The 15607-nt window shown below is 38.6% G+C and overlaps 1 protein-coding gene across 2 annotated transcripts in view; it reads left to right on the forward strand.

Moving 5' to 3' along the window:
* The first annotated feature begins 567 nt into the window (after window positions 1-567).
* The window catches only part of LOC149542161 (thioredoxin reductase NTRC-like), a 226065-nt gene continuing 211025 nt past the window's right edge, over window positions 568-15607 (forward strand). Inside the window, exon 1 of one of the 2 annotated variants that reach the window (XM_089797189.1) lies at window positions 568-1110. In XM_089797189.1, the coding sequence (XP_089653315.1) occupies window positions 861-1110 (250 nt within the window). In that variant the 5' untranslated portion in view covers window positions 568-860. The remainder of the gene's footprint in view (window positions 1111-15607) is intronic. The other variant, XM_089797190.1, reaches the window with a different exon arrangement.

Here is a 15607-nt window from a genome sequence, read left to right on the forward strand (position 1 = left end):
CCACCTATTAATTGGAAAACAAAAATATTGATAACACAAATTAGAACTAGTTCACACCAGCTGAGGTGTGAAATGGGTAGATGGCAGGTTCCAAAAGAACAATGGACAGAGAAAATTTGTTTATTCTGTAATATGGGGGTGGTAGAGATGAAACACCACTTCGTCAAGGAATGTCCAACATACAGTGACATCAGATCGGGGTATGTAGAGATATTAGAGAACATAGATCTGAGCTACTTATTTGAGGAGGATCAAGTGAAGAGAACAACGACTTTGATTATCAAAATTCAGCGACAAAGGGACAAGTTAACCAATAGCCTATAGGTAGATTAGATTCTCTCCTTCCTGGGAGGTTTCTTGTGTGGGTCTCATAGGCTACTATAGCCTTGTAGATGTTATTAAAATCTTTCATTTCATCTTTTTCCTCACCCTTAGCCCTAGATGGCAAAATTGCCAGATCTAGGTGGGGGAATATTTTTCCTTTTTTAAACTACTCTCTTTTATAAAAGAAAACTTAAAATTAATTACCTTTTATAATAAAAATATTTAGAATATCAATTCCCTTCCAAAACTACTACATAAAAAACATCGCTCACATTTACCTCTCGTGAGATCTAACATGCTTCTAGATTAGTCTTTCCTTGTTGCAACGTCCATCTATACATACATTGAGGAATCTTTTGTGTTTTATTTCACCACCTATACCCGCTTCTTTCCGATTATAGGATATGCTCTTATGTGTGGTTTTAAATGTTAAACAGGCCGAGACAAATACCTCTTTCTATGCTCACCTCGAATGTTAAAGAGGCCGAGACACATACCTCTTTCTATGCTCACCTCGTCGGGCTGATTTGCTAGCCATGACTATGCTTCCCACAATCTTCTCTTCGTCGTCTTCTCTACGTTTTTGCACCCCCTTGTATGGCAGTAATAATGACAGTTTTTTCTATAACAGGGGCCCGTCTCACTACAGGCTTAGTATGGCTATATTCCAATTCAATACTAGACCGTCAAGGCCATTAATTGGTAGGCATCAGCAAGGATTCAGCTCTCGCCGAGTTGTCTTGTCTGCAGTTGCTAGAAATGAGGATGAGGTAGAAAAATCTGCAGGTAGGTATCTGATTTATATGACTCCACAATGCATTTTCAATTCTAGGATTGTTTGGTTTGTTGCTCTACGCCACATTTGGGAAGCATTTAGGAAACATGTAGCTTGACTTTTCACCACATTTCTTGAATTATCGATTTAGGACTATGATATTTCCAACCTAGAAGTGGTACTGTCATATCCCATTTTGGGTAATGATTGTCTTAGACAGTTCTGGTACGGAAGCATTGTAAAGTATGAATAGAATATGGCGTGGTTTATTTCAATCGGTGCTAATGACCGCGTTAGACTTTTTTTTACGTGGAAGCATTGTATTTTGTTATGGTGCGTTATTGTCAACAAGTTTGAGTTATCTCAACCTATTTTGGATTATTTAGTGATTGAAGGATTCCATTTCGCCATGTTTGTTGGTGCATATTGGGAAGGGCATGGATTAGAACACGAATGGTAGCTTCCAGAGTAGTTAAAAAATTCCAAAGGTTATGCTCAAGGAGGAGAAAAAATTGCCCCGGCTTTTAAAAAGGTTTGAAGCTCTACAAATTAGAAGATTATTCGTAATTCTATAACTGACCTACAAAATTTAGTATATTGGAAATAATTCGATGTCCAGTGGTCATAGCAATTCACAAATAAGGATAGATCATCACCATAATAGAATATATGGAATAATATTTAGAATGACAGCGGCTCTTTATCCCCTTAGTCTAGGTCCATGTTTCCTCAATATAACAATTTAAACATCTTTGAAATCTTGATCCAGTGCATCTGCACTGGCTCTACAATGATGTAGTTTTAAATTTATTTGTTCATCATGTTTTTTATACCAAATCGGCAGCAGGAAAACTCAACTCAGATCATCAACACAACTAGTTCCAAAATCTTGCTGGAATTGATTTGCATATCTGTTATAATAATGTAGATTTTGAATCTATGTGTTCATTGATCTCATGTGTTCATTGATCTCAACTCTGTGGGCTGATCATGAGCAAGAAATGAGAAATGCTATGAGTGTGTGCTGAAAAATAGAGGTTTTATTGCAAAATGGTGGTTGGTTTCATGTCAGTGTATTGACCAAAAGTTGGAACTTTCTGTCAAATTGAACCATAAAAATAGAGGTTTTATTGCAACTCAACTCTGATCTCAACTCTGTGGGCTGATCATGAGCAAGAAATGAGAAATGCTATGAGTGTGTGCTGAAAAATAGAGGTTTTATTGCAAAATGGTGGTTGGTTTCATGTCAGTGTATTGACCAAAAGTTGGAACTTTCTGTCAAATTGAACCATAAAAAATGTTTCAGGTTTGGTGAATCTCCATGATAATCAAGCTGAGCTTTGTGACTATGATCAGCATCCTTAAAGCATCTCTGACAATCTTTGGGATTCTTTCATTGGCTGTGACAATAAATCCAAATGACCAATTTGGGATGTTTGGCATATTTCCCAAATTTGACTGTAAGAAATCAATGAGATAGGAAAGGAAATAACATAGAAGCTAAACCAGAGGATTGTACTACAAGACAGGCAGGACATTTATGTGGCCCACCTGACAGAACTTTAATCACATTGATTCTTTTAATTATTCAGTTTGACTTGCAAAACATACTTGCATCTGCATGTAGCATTGACTTGAAATATGTGCTATTGGTGCTCTGTTTTGCAGAACCAAGAAAGCATTACAATTACGCAGTGTTGTATGTCAAGATGCTAGCAGATGCAACTAGTAGTATAGATTGCTCTGATACCTCTTGATAAATCTTCTTTAGAGTCTCATGCTATAATTTTAGCACTCTTGAGGTGTTCCTAAGGTGCAGTGAAATTTAATCAAATCAACTGTTCTTGCAATATCATACTTACATAAAGTTGAAGCCAAGATTTTGTTTTCTTAAGAACTCATAGATTTTTGAAATCTTTAGTTGCACCCAACTGTTTTGCACAAGGAACATTGTACAGATTCTGACATTGCTCTACTATATTTTACGGTATCTCAAGTCATTGCACATAGAAAAATGATTTTGAAGGCAATATGAATAAATAAGTATACAGCCCGCTGTAAGGTGTGATTAGTCCATGTCCAAATGCTTGTATAATATTTTCCTGACTTAAATACCTGCTCCATTTGGTTACATTGAATCTTTTATTCCAGCGTTCTCTCTCTATACTCTAAAATAATGTACAAACAGCACATTTTAGGAACCAACTTCTTTTTTCCCCCCTTGATTAGTGAATACTGGGCTTAAAAAGGTCCAGCCGGTGGGATGACATAAGGGGGGTCCCATCTCCGGCATTTCAAATGATCACCAAGGATAAAAACATACAACACAACCAAATGTTCACCATGGGACTTGAGCTTGGGATCTCCAAAGAAACAAACAAGAGACAAACCCCTGCACCATATAATGTTGTAACTTTTTAATGCTACAAATGCCTTTTGACTTTGATTTGTCTTTTACTGGAGTTATATATATACCAATGTCCTTTGGGTTGAAATTTTTTTCTTTTCCTTTTTTCTCTGGACATTGATAATTTGTGTGTATGATGACCTTCTGTTGGGTGCAGTTACGCTAGTAGATTTTTATTGCAGTTGCTTTGACCCCAAGATGTTGTAGTTGATGACTCTAGGATTATCTGATGTAGCATATTTACCATTTGTAGAATGTCCACGCTGCTTGAATAATGAGAAGTGACGTTTGCTTTGAATTGCTTCTTTCCTCTTCTGATATTGTAACAAACCTGAATTGAGATTCTGCACAAAAGTTAATTAAATGCGAGTGTATTATACCTTGCAAATCATTGAGTTGATTTGGAATGCATAAAATGATGGTTTAATGGTAATTGCCACTTATGAAACTTTTTTTGATTAGTTCTGTGGAAGCAACTACATATGGAAAGCAAGAATTTTCTGATGTGGTAGAGAAAGAGATGTTGACTTTAAATTATTATTTGAACATGGGATTGTTGTGTGTTGGGATTTGAAGCTTCTTTATTTTAGAGGAAAGAGAACAATTGAAAGGATCATTTGGTAGTTTGTTCTTGTATTAGTTTGAAGGAGCACAAAAAAGAAGCTTGAAGGATAGTCTTTGGGATAGTTGAGTTTTACTCAAAGGAGCCCCAGGATACATAATTTTGCTTCAAATTGTGGAGGCGAGGACATAAAAATCATGGAATCAATTGACCTATTTATTGTCTTCTTTTCTTTGTTTTCAATATTTTCTTTATCACTTTAATTTTCTATCCATTTCTGTTTTATACATGTGTTTCAGAGCCTCACCAGCATTTAGTATTTTTGGATTTAAGTTTGTTAGGATACCCAATGAAATAGAGAATTTGGGAATTTCTTTTGGTTAAAAGTTTGTGCTGTCTGGAACCATCTACAGTTGAAACCTATCTATATATTGGACAGTGTGGGGCTAATTTCACAGAAATGATGAGGGTACCAGTATTCCAATTACCTATGTGTATTTGGTGACATATCTGGCAACTTCTCTATATTATTTGAACTTTATACAAAGTATGCACTGGTGTTTCCTAATTCTGTCGAAACCAACTTCAGTTGTATTCCAGCTCTTGAATCTTTTGGAGGGTTAAATTGTTCCTTTAGTCAAAAGTCAAAAATTCCTTAAGAAACCAATACTGTGGACAATATCTGTTCTATCCCTATTAACTAGTTTTGATGTGGAAATCCTCCTTTATTTTGATTTCATAACCTGACCTATGCATTTGATTTCCTTTATTGTTCTGGTCACAGTGGTACAATTAATTCAAGACAATAGTCATTCTTCATATTTACAATTGAGTATACTTCTATATTTTCTTTGTTGTCCTAAACTGTATGAACAGGCATTATGTACTTATATCAGTGGTATGATATGCTAGCCAAAACAACAATCCATAAAATCACTGCATCACGTACTGAAATGCAAGTTTGACATAACATTCCTGGTCAATGACATGTTGGACCTTGATGGAAAAAATGTAACTATGGAGAGTGTTTGTAAATGAGATAGGGATATTATATTCACAACTGGATCGCATTAAATTAGAAACTAGTTTCCAAAAACTTTCAGCTGTTTCTCTAATTTATAATATAGACCATGCATTGGAATCCCTAGTCCGGGATGCAGCCTTAATTGATATACGACTGTATTAGTGCTCATTTATTGCTATTTTATGACAGGAAATTTATGCTATGCTAGTTGATGTGTTTGCATAGCACCTAGTAATCTTAATGACCCTTGTTGGATAGTGTTGTGAGGTTTTCTCATCATCGCTCCATTGCAAATGGGGCCCCTCTCTCTTATATTTGGCAATAGTAGTTGTCTTAGAGAGTCTTAGGTACTTTTAGTTGGTAAAATTTTGCAAGTCTCCAAGTCGAAGAGATAAGTTTGAGCAATTTCGGCCTGTTGGGAAGTCAAGTCTATCTAGGATGTGAGCAAGAGTTGGGCTAAGCTAGTCAAGGATATGGAGTTGAAATCAAGAGATTTCTGAGAATCTTTTGAAAATCCTTGTTTCAACTTCAATTTGACCTTAGAAAGCCAGGAAAGGTTATGGGAGGTAACATTACTGAAGGTGTGTTGAATATATACTTTTTCCTGATAGATAACTGGCCGAAGCCTTTATACATCATAAAGTACATGGATACATCTAGATAATTATCTTTTAATCCCAAGTTACACTTTTCCACCTTCCTTCTAGGTCGTTCCTCATCCTTCCCTTCTTTATCCGATCATGATTTGTATAGAATCTAAGCACTACATCTTGCACTTATGTTAGGGATAAAGCTCTGAAAAGTCACGAAACATGAATACAAAAAGGGCATAGAAACAAAATGTAAAGTGATAAAAGCATTTTCTTAAAAAAAAATAAAGTATACATCTAAATCATCAGAAAATACATCTAATAGAGCGAAGTAGTCATTCCTCAACTGAGAATACATATCTTAAGCAATGTGATTATCAGTTTGTTACATCAAAGGGTATTTTGCCGACTTAGTTACATAAAAATAAAACCTACATTACTCTATTGGCATACAAATGGGGGGAAAGAGGTTCCTTGTCATTTTGAATGTCCTTCGAGTTCAAACTAGATGATTCCAGAACCTCCAAATTCACCTCAAACTTATTTTCTTAGGCTCCAACGTCATCTTCCACGACATATTTGTCTATCCAAGCATATTTTCTTGGGATGCGAGATGTAGGTAGTAGGTAAAAGCTAAAGAAAGACCCGTGGATCTTCCCTAGGATAATGAGATGTAAACTATGGTTGAAATTCGAAAAATCTAAACCATCCCTAATTCAGATGGAGTCCCTATATTGAAATTACAACTTCTTATGTTCGACCTTCTTCTATACCTATATGAGCTAATATATTCACTCTTTGATTGCCCTTCCAGTATATATGATTCATTGTCATCTTGTCAAAAATATGACAGTGTGAGAGGGCTCTAGATAAAATCGAGTCCATTCTCCAATTAATGAGTGATCCTTTCCTTGTAGCATTTATCATAATTGCAGAATCTCCATCAATCTCTATATTCTTGCAACCAAAAGTTTTACACTGTTCGAGTCCTTCAACTAAATCTGTTAATTTTGCCTAGTTATTAGTTTCTATTCCTATATATCATGCTAACTTTGTTATCTTCATGCCTTCTGAGCTAAGAATACTACAACCAATGCCTGCTCTGCCCGGATTCCCTCTTGAAGCTCCGTCAAAATTGAGTTTAAATCATCCCTCCTTGGGTGGTTGCCATTGACACATCTCTCGTTTTCTTTTTGAAGATTCCCCCTTGCTCCTTTAAAGGGGGGCAATTTTAGACCTATCCACTTGCCTCTCATTTTCTCATCCCAATGAGACATTATAGCCTCCTTTTGTTTATTCAAAACCCGATTGTTGGTAAATTCGATGACAAAAGTCTCAATTTTAATTAGAAGTTGTTCTACATTCATCTTCTTAGCGTGAAAAATTCTTCATTTGCGTTCCTTCCATAATTCCCATAGGACTATGGTAGGTGTAGATATCCATAAAGAGCCATAAATACTATCATTTCTAAGGATGGGCCACTCATGTAGCATATCCGCCCAATTGTGAACAAAGCCATTTCAAGCATTGATCGAATAAGGGCAAAGCAAAAAGAGGTGGTCAATGGATTCTTCCTCATTTTTGCATAAAGGACATCTACTTGGGGCTTGGTATCCCATTTTCTCAAATCTTTTTGGTGCGGGGGACATCCTTTTTATCAGATTCTTCTCTTTTCCAGATAGGCTTCGTGCCCTTAGAGCAAAGAGAAAGTTATTCTCTCTCCCCTCTAAAATTTATCTGGACGGAGATCTTACTAAGGCACAGGTTACAGAACTCAAACAGGCTCGGGGTATTGTGGCAAAGGCTAGGCGTGCTAGGAAATGGGCTGTTATTAGGAATCTTAGGGCGGTGGTTCGTGATTCTCCTCCTGCTGGTTGGGTAGAGAGGACAACCTCCAAATCAGCGTGACGGTTCGACAGCAGTTTGACAAGAGGAGACCTTCTCTTCTTGTCAACTGCTAGAATGGTAATGGCTCTTTATGGTCATTATTTGGTCTTTTTCAGGATGTGGTGGATTCTTCAGATATTTTGGCCGTTATTGAGACTCACGAGAGCCCTATGCGTCCTCTTCCAGGTTATCATGGTTAGTAGTGGCTGTCAGTGTGTAGGGATGAGGTCCGGACGTTTGGTGGAGTCCGTGGGTCTAGGGGTGTTGCTTGTTTGGTTCGAGATGATATCTTCAGGGTTACTTCGGTGGTTCACTCTGATGCTTATGCCAGATTTATGTGGGTCCGGATTGGTCGGCGGAAATATCGACAAAGAGATATTTTTATTGCTGTTTGTTATTTTCCTCCGACCCTCTCCCTATGCCATTCATGACTCGGAGAATGGAGATCCCTATTTTGACCTTTAGCAGAGTATTTCACAGTTTGAGGCTTTGGGTGATATTATTATTCTTGGAGACTTCAATGCTCGTACCAAGGATCGTCAGATCCCTTTACATGATCATGGCTCTGATTCAAACTACATTTTTGAGTTAGATCCGACTACTATAGGCCTACAGCGCACTTCGGAGGATGTTCTTGGGCTGTTCTCTGTTTATGGTCGCTACCTCCTCCAGTGCTGTGAATCTTCTGGGCTGTTGATCCTGAACGGTTTATCCTTCCTTACTAGATTGGACCTCTTCACTTGTTGGCCGCACTGTGGTGGTGCGAGTGTTGTTGACTGTCATTTCCTCTCTTTCTTTCATTTCTTCCATACGCAGTTTCACCATTTCGCGTCTCCCCTTGGCCGATCATGCTCTTCTTAGCATTTCTATTTGTATTTCACCCCATCCGTCTCTGCCTTTGCTCTGCCCGGCTGGTACTGTCTCCCTCCCTACCCGCTTTTATCACCCTGAGAGTGATGGTGAGCTCTTTACGTATCACCTTAGGAGACTTCTGTCACCCGCAAGCTTTAATGAGTCGCTTGCTGTCTCAGACATGTTTGATTCGCTTGCCTTTGCCATATGGGATTCTACTCTCCTTTCTATTCCCCACCGTTCCCCTCTCTCTCTCAGAGCTAATCGTCAGAATACCTGTCCTATGAATAAATGGTTTGATGCTGAGTGCAAAGCTTTCCATCGCTCTGTTTGTGTCTCCTTTGAGGCTCAGTCTCTTGCCTTTACCCATCTGCGCTTTTTGTACCTTCGTTTTTTTCGTCATAAGAAACGTTCCTTTGCTTCCATTCAGTGCAGAACCCTTTGTTGTGCACGCTTATTCAAAATTCCCAGATCTTCTGGCGTACCCTTTTCCCTCATTGCTCTCCCCCGTCCTCCACTCTCGACTATCGCTCTCTAACCTCCCATATTACTACGCTTTATGACATTCCTGGGTAGCCTCCTCTCCACTCCACTCCACCTCCCCACTGCCATTTGTTCACCTATTCTAGTATTATGGAGGCCATCAGATCTTTGAGATGCAACAGAGTAGCAGATGAAGAGGGTTTCCAGGTAGAACTTTTCAAACTTGGTGCTTCAGTTCTTGGATCTTACCTTCCTACACTCTTTAATAGAGTGGTTTGCACTGGGTTTCCTGACTCCTGGTCTAGACATGTGGTTTACCCTATTCACAAGTCTGGTCTAGCTTCTGATTCGAGAAATTACAAAACTATTATGATAGATCATACTTTTGCCAAACTTTATGCCACTGCTCTAAACACCATGTTATCTAGTGAGCTTGATAGACGGGGATGTAGGGCTAGAGGACAGGCTGGCTTTTGGCAAACCATCAAACTATGGATCATATTTTTACACTGCGGGCTATCATTGAGGAGGCTAGACACCGCTCTCAGAAGGTTTATTGTTGTTTTGTGGACTTCTGCAAGGCTTTTGATTCCGTTCCTAGGTTGGCTTTATTGTAGCAACTTCAGGAGATTGGGATCTCATATATGTTATAGACTGCTGTTATGAGGCTTTATGAGAAGGTAACTGGTAGGCTCAGGACTCTGAAGGGCTTTTCTGATCTGATTCAAAGCACCATTGGAGTGAAGCTGGGTTGTTCTCTTTCTCCTACACTATTTGGTTTGTATATTGATGAGTTGGAGGATTACCTTATGAAATCCTCTCAACTGGGAGATGGGTGTTATTTGCATTAGGTCTTGATCTCTATTCTCCTCTTTGTTGATGATGTGGTTCTCTTGGCCTCTTCTCCTGATAGCTTACAGAGACTCTTTGATGGTCTGGCTTCTTTTTGTGCTCAGCGGCAGCTTGTGGTCAATTTGTCTAAGACATGGGTTATGGTCTTTAACTGTTTAAAGACCTCTCATCTTCATTTCTTCTTCCAAGGGAAGGAGGTTGAGATTACTCCCTCTTATATGTATCTTGGTGTGAAGTTCTCGGGATCGCGTTTCAGTTTGAGACCTACTATTCAGTCCAGAGTTAGTAAGGGTATGTGTTCCCTGGCTTTGCTGGAGAGACAATGCTTTAGGCATCATTTTTAGGATATTTTGTCCAAGTTTTCCCTTTTTCACTCCTTGGTTCGTCCAACAGTCCTCTATGGTTCCGTGGTTTAGGGACCTTCTCTTATTGCTTCTGATTAGGCTTCTATTGAGTGGGCCAGATGTTGTTGTTGCGATGTATCATTAGGTGTCACAGACTCACCCCTCACAACATTGTTTTGGCGGAGTTTGGTGCTCATCCTCTCAAACTTGCTGTCATTTTTTGATTTGATTTCGTTTCTTCATCGGCTTCGTGGTTTTATGGACACATGTGTTGACCGGCATAGATACTCTCATCTGGCATACTGTTCTTCGGTGGAGATTATGAGATCCGACAGTTCTACTAGGTCTCGATGTTGCTACGCTCACGCCACCTCTTTGTTGGGTTTGATCGAGATTGAGATTGATCGTCTTCCTCCTTATCAATTTTTGCTGGATGGTCCTGCTCATCTTCTCCCCTCATGTTAGGAGTTGAATGAGCATGTCAGACAGGATATTTATAGACAGTACATTACCACTACTTGGTGTCATCCCCCGGGTGGTCTGTGACCTAAGATGGCCTTCTATGCTAAGCGTTTTCTTGATATTCAGGATGGTATTGTTGTTTTCCCTACTTGTCTCTACTAGCACTGGAATCATGCATTACGGTTCTCTTTGGGCTCTTTTAGAGTTGGTTCTCATTGCCTTAGGGCTCAGACTGACCACCATATGGATTGGGCTGATCGGTTATGCCAGTTATGTGCTCTGATGGAGGTTGAGACTGAGGTTCACTTCATATTTCATTGTCCTCTTTACTATGAGATCAGAGGGAGATTTTATTACCTTTTCAGAGACTGTTCTTCTCTCTCAATGTTCTTTAGCTATATTGATCAGCGGTGTCTTGCACTTTATCTTCAGGAGGTCACCCATCTTCGAGAGAATACCCTGCAGTCCTTTCCTCAGGGATGGACTTCTGATCAGCTCATTACCACCTTTTTCTCTCTCGTTTCCTCCACGGGGTTTGAAAGGCCTTCCACTACTTCTCATTCCAGATCAGTTAGACATTGTACCAGTCTCTCCAGGCAGCAATAGTCCTATAGTGGTTCTTCACGGCATCCAAAGACTATGGATCATCCACGGATGTACCTCTCTATCATTGATTTCTTTGTGGCAAAGGAGGACCTTTAGTCCTTACCTTGTATTCCTTCTTGTTTTTCTCTTGCTTCGTTTCTTCTCAGTTACCGTTTGGTGCCTGTGCTTTGGCCGACTCTTCTATTTGTATGCTCCGTCCCATAAACCGTTTTGGTTTTTCGTGGACATTAATAATTTTATCTTATCTTATCTTAGGTAAGGACCTTCGTATTTAAACTAACCTAGTGAAAAATCCTGCCTTAGGCAGACAAGCTTTATTCAAACATACATAACGTTGTAGGGAGGGAGTCCTTTGTGCTCATCTAGAGAGATCTGAGGAATTTATACCCTTCCTTCGAGTTGTATTCCCCGCTCTTGCTTCCTTCCGACATCAATTTGTCCTTGCCAAACTTGAAAGTTACTTTCTTGTTTGATAAGGTTATTTCTAGATCTTTTGCTTCCTTAGGTGGGAGGTTTATGTCCTAAAAATCCTTCCATTTCTAACCTTTTCCTCCATCCTCAAAGGTCACATAATTTATAACTCTTTTTCCTCGTCTAGCTTCAAGTGTCAACCTTAGTTGGGCTAGTTTACCATCGTTTTCCAAAGCACTATATCCTCCCCAAGAGTCTTGCCAGAAGAGAGCTTCTTCCTTCATCCTCAGGTTCCATGTTAGTCTATCCTGGATAGAGGATCTTCAATCCATCATGAAGTTCCAAATTCTTGATCCTCTAGGTGGTGATTTATCCCAGAATATGCTGATCGGATCAGTATTGCTTAGATATTTCTTTATTAGGATCTTTGCCCACTTGAGGTGTGAATTCCTGTACATTCTCCACACTAGTTTAGCTCCTAAAGCTTTACCTTGGATTTTGATGTCCCTGATCCCTACACCTCCCTCACCTTTTGGTCTGCGTACCTTACCCCTGTTCCTTGCCAAAAGAAAGTCCTAAAGAGTAATAATTTTGTTCCAATTTTTTCCAGGGAGATCAATACAAGATAATAAATAGGTTGTGCTGAAGGACATAATGTATCATCGTTGCTCTACCCATAGAACAAAGCCATTTTCCTTTCTAGGAATACATTTTTCTTTTGATCCTTTTTGTTATTTGATCCCATAATTTTATCGAACGAGCCCCTTTGTCTAAAGAGAGACCAAGTTATTTACAAGGTAAGCTTCCTCTTTTGAAATTCAAAATTTGGCAAATTTGTTGTTCCAAACTAGGATGGGTATTAAAGAAGATTTCTGACTTCTTGAGGTTAATCTCTTGACCTGATGCATTGATGTGTTGACTTAACATTATTTTATATGCTTTTGCCTCCTCTATGGTACTTTGTCCATAAAACACAGTGTCATCAACAAACTGTTCGTGGGTTGTTGGATCCAGGTCACTAGTGATCCTTATTCTTTTAATAGTCTTCTCATACCTAGCATTGTTTATTGATATTCCTAATGCTTCTGCCATTAAGATGAAAAGAAAAGGGGATATCAGACCCCCCAGTCTAAGTCCTGCTAATTCCAAAAAGCCTTTGGGTGATCCATTTACCAGTATTGATAACTTAGGGGAGGATATACATTCAAAGATCAAATTCACCCATTGTTTTGCGAACCCAAAGGCTTCGAGGCATTTCCTCAAAAAGCCTCGATTCACTCTATTGTGTGCCTTTTAATCTCTAGCTTAATTAACATACTAGGTTCTTCATTGTTTTGAACAGTATGTATGGCCTCTTGGACAATAATTACTCCACCGAAGATAGATCTACCCTATACAAATCTTGTTTGTTCCTCGCTAATCAAGTTTAGAAGTTTCTGGATTCTCATTGCTATAGTCTTAGTAATAATTTATAGGGTATAGCAAAGAGCTCCGAGACAATAATCATTAAAGGTCATCGATTTCATACTCCTTCTAAAGCCTCAGTTACCTTCACTCCTATGAAATCCCAACATTTTTGATAGAAACATGTTGGAAACCCATCCGACCTTGGAGATATCTGGATTCATTTGCTTGAGGGTCATATTTACTTCCTCAAAGGTAAATTTCTCCAATAGTGTTTTATTTTGTTCTTTGGATATAAGCTTTGGGATGTTCTTAATGATGCTTTCTTGTGCCCCTAGGTTCTGGTTACCATTAGTAGTGAACATTTCTTCAAAGTACTTTATTGCTTCTTTTGCAATGTCATCTGGGTCCTCCAGTTTTTCCCCATCCTTATTTTGAATGGAAGTGATTTATTAGCTATTCTACGCAGTTTTGTACGGTTGTGAAAGAATTTTGTGTTTCTATCTCCAGCATCCAACCGTGTTTCTCTTGAATTTTGTCTCCAAAACAATTCCTCTTTGGTTAAGATATCTTCACAATCCTTCATTAGGCACTTCTGTCTTTCATATAAGGCTAAATCCATGCCTTTCTCTATAACCTCCTTGTTTAGATTCTCCAATTCTTCCTTGTTTTCAAATATATTCTCAAAGTGTTTAGAGTTCCATACCTTAAGCCTTTGCTTAATAATTTTTAGTTTGTTAACCACTTGGAAAAGTTTAGACCCAGATAACACAATTTCCTTCCACCATTTTTTTAATCATTTTTAGAAAGCCCTTATCCTTAAACCACACATTTGTTCCAATTTGAAAGGACAATTGTTTGGCTTTTTATGGTTTATGATGCATAATTCAACTGGGTAGTGATCCAAACTTAAGATGGATTTCACTTTTGATTCTAGAGTAAAGGGTAGTTCTGCCCCATTTAAAATAAATCTATCTAGTTTCTTTGCAATGAAGTTGAATCCTTTTCTCCTATGGGAGCAACTTGATCACCACTTAACAATCCTTGCATATCCTCATCAATAGGAGCTTCATCATCTAGCATGTAATTTCCATTTGAACTCTCTTTAGGAACATCTTGCAATTCTTTATATGGACTCTCACCAAATATAGCACCTTCAAGACTGATAGGAGAACCATCATACATCTTTGTGAGTTGTCCATCAACTTCCTTTTCAAGTGGCAAAATTTCTAGAAGTTGAAGTTGATGGTGAATCATGCCACTTGCAACAACTTGATCACCTTGAAAGGCTTTCGGCAATGACTCCTTTTGTATTTCTTCCATAGGATCTTGAAGCAGCCCCCCAAAGAATGTAGTGGAGATAGCGCCTTGTATTGGTTTATCAAAATTTTTCCTCATATTTGAACTCTCTTGTGATATCTTGCAATTCCTTGTTCAACTCACCCACTTCATCATCTTCCTCTTTAAGGATATTTGAAACTTCTTGCAACCCATCCTCAAGAGTCACCCCTTGAATTATGCATGAAGGCTCACCAAAATTGTTCTTTTCGTCCACCTTTCAATGTTCCATTTGTAGTTCTTTGTGTGCCCTCACATGTTGACCTTTGCCTACCATCCTTTCTCTCTCTTGGATAAATTCAATTGTTTCCTTGATTTTCTTGTCAACCTCTCCACCTCGTGATATAATGTGCGAAGGTTCATCCACTGAATCAACCATATCATCTTGATATATCTTACCCTCTTCATTATTTGGTGTCCAACTTAAAAGCTGAAAGAAATCCTTACCACCCCCTACTGATATTTCTTCATACCAACCCAATTGAAACTTGACCAAGTCAATGGTGTCTTGGCAAGATGGGCAAGTAGATTCAAAATGCGAGAGACTGTGTACACTGCACCAAGAACTTCTTCCATATGTGTTTTTTGGTTCCCTATTGATATCTTCTTTGAAAACAAGAAAATCTTCCTCCGAATTGACAAGCACTGCAGGCTCATGTATTTGTGAAAAATAAAATTTTCCTCTTAATGCCAAGTCCACCCTCAAGAGAAACACCAAACAATCCAGCTACTCATGATTTGTAGTACCATGTATCCTACAGTTCCCTGATGCTGCAAGTTGAGACAAATCCCATGGAGGTAACCTTTTGTTCAAATCAAACCAAATGGGAAGAACGTCCGCTTGCCTATCCATTGAGAAATCTTTCTTTATTTTAATTTTTTGATTTTTTGATTTTCACTTTAAGAGATCTCTCATCTCAAATCTAACTTTGGAAGCTCATTCCTCGTCAATCTCTACTTTGAATTTCCAAGTTGATCCAAGAATGAAAGTCATTCAGGCCCTCCTTCTAGCGCTAGATAATGTTGATGTCAATTTTGTACCACTACATAACATATAGCAATTGAACCCTTGATATGGGATATCAAACACTCAATTCCTCTCTTGAAAAGTTAATACTCATGAAAACATGAGAAAAACTCCAATTTTCCTTACACCTGTGGATACTAACTCAGTTATCGATGTGATTTGCTGGTAATCATGTAGGCAGTGTTACGTTGTTCATTCAAGGATGACTTGGGTTTTGGGATGATGGTGACGATTTTGTATGAGTGCCAGATGATGTTGA

The sequence above is a fragment of the Cupressus sempervirens genome, chromosome 8 (assembly GCF_028749045.1).
Source record: "Cupressus sempervirens isolate cs-2001-9-10 chromosome 8, ASM2874904v1, whole genome shotgun sequence".
NCBI classification, from domain to species: Eukaryota; Viridiplantae; Streptophyta; class Pinopsida; order Cupressales; family Cupressaceae; genus Cupressus; species Cupressus sempervirens.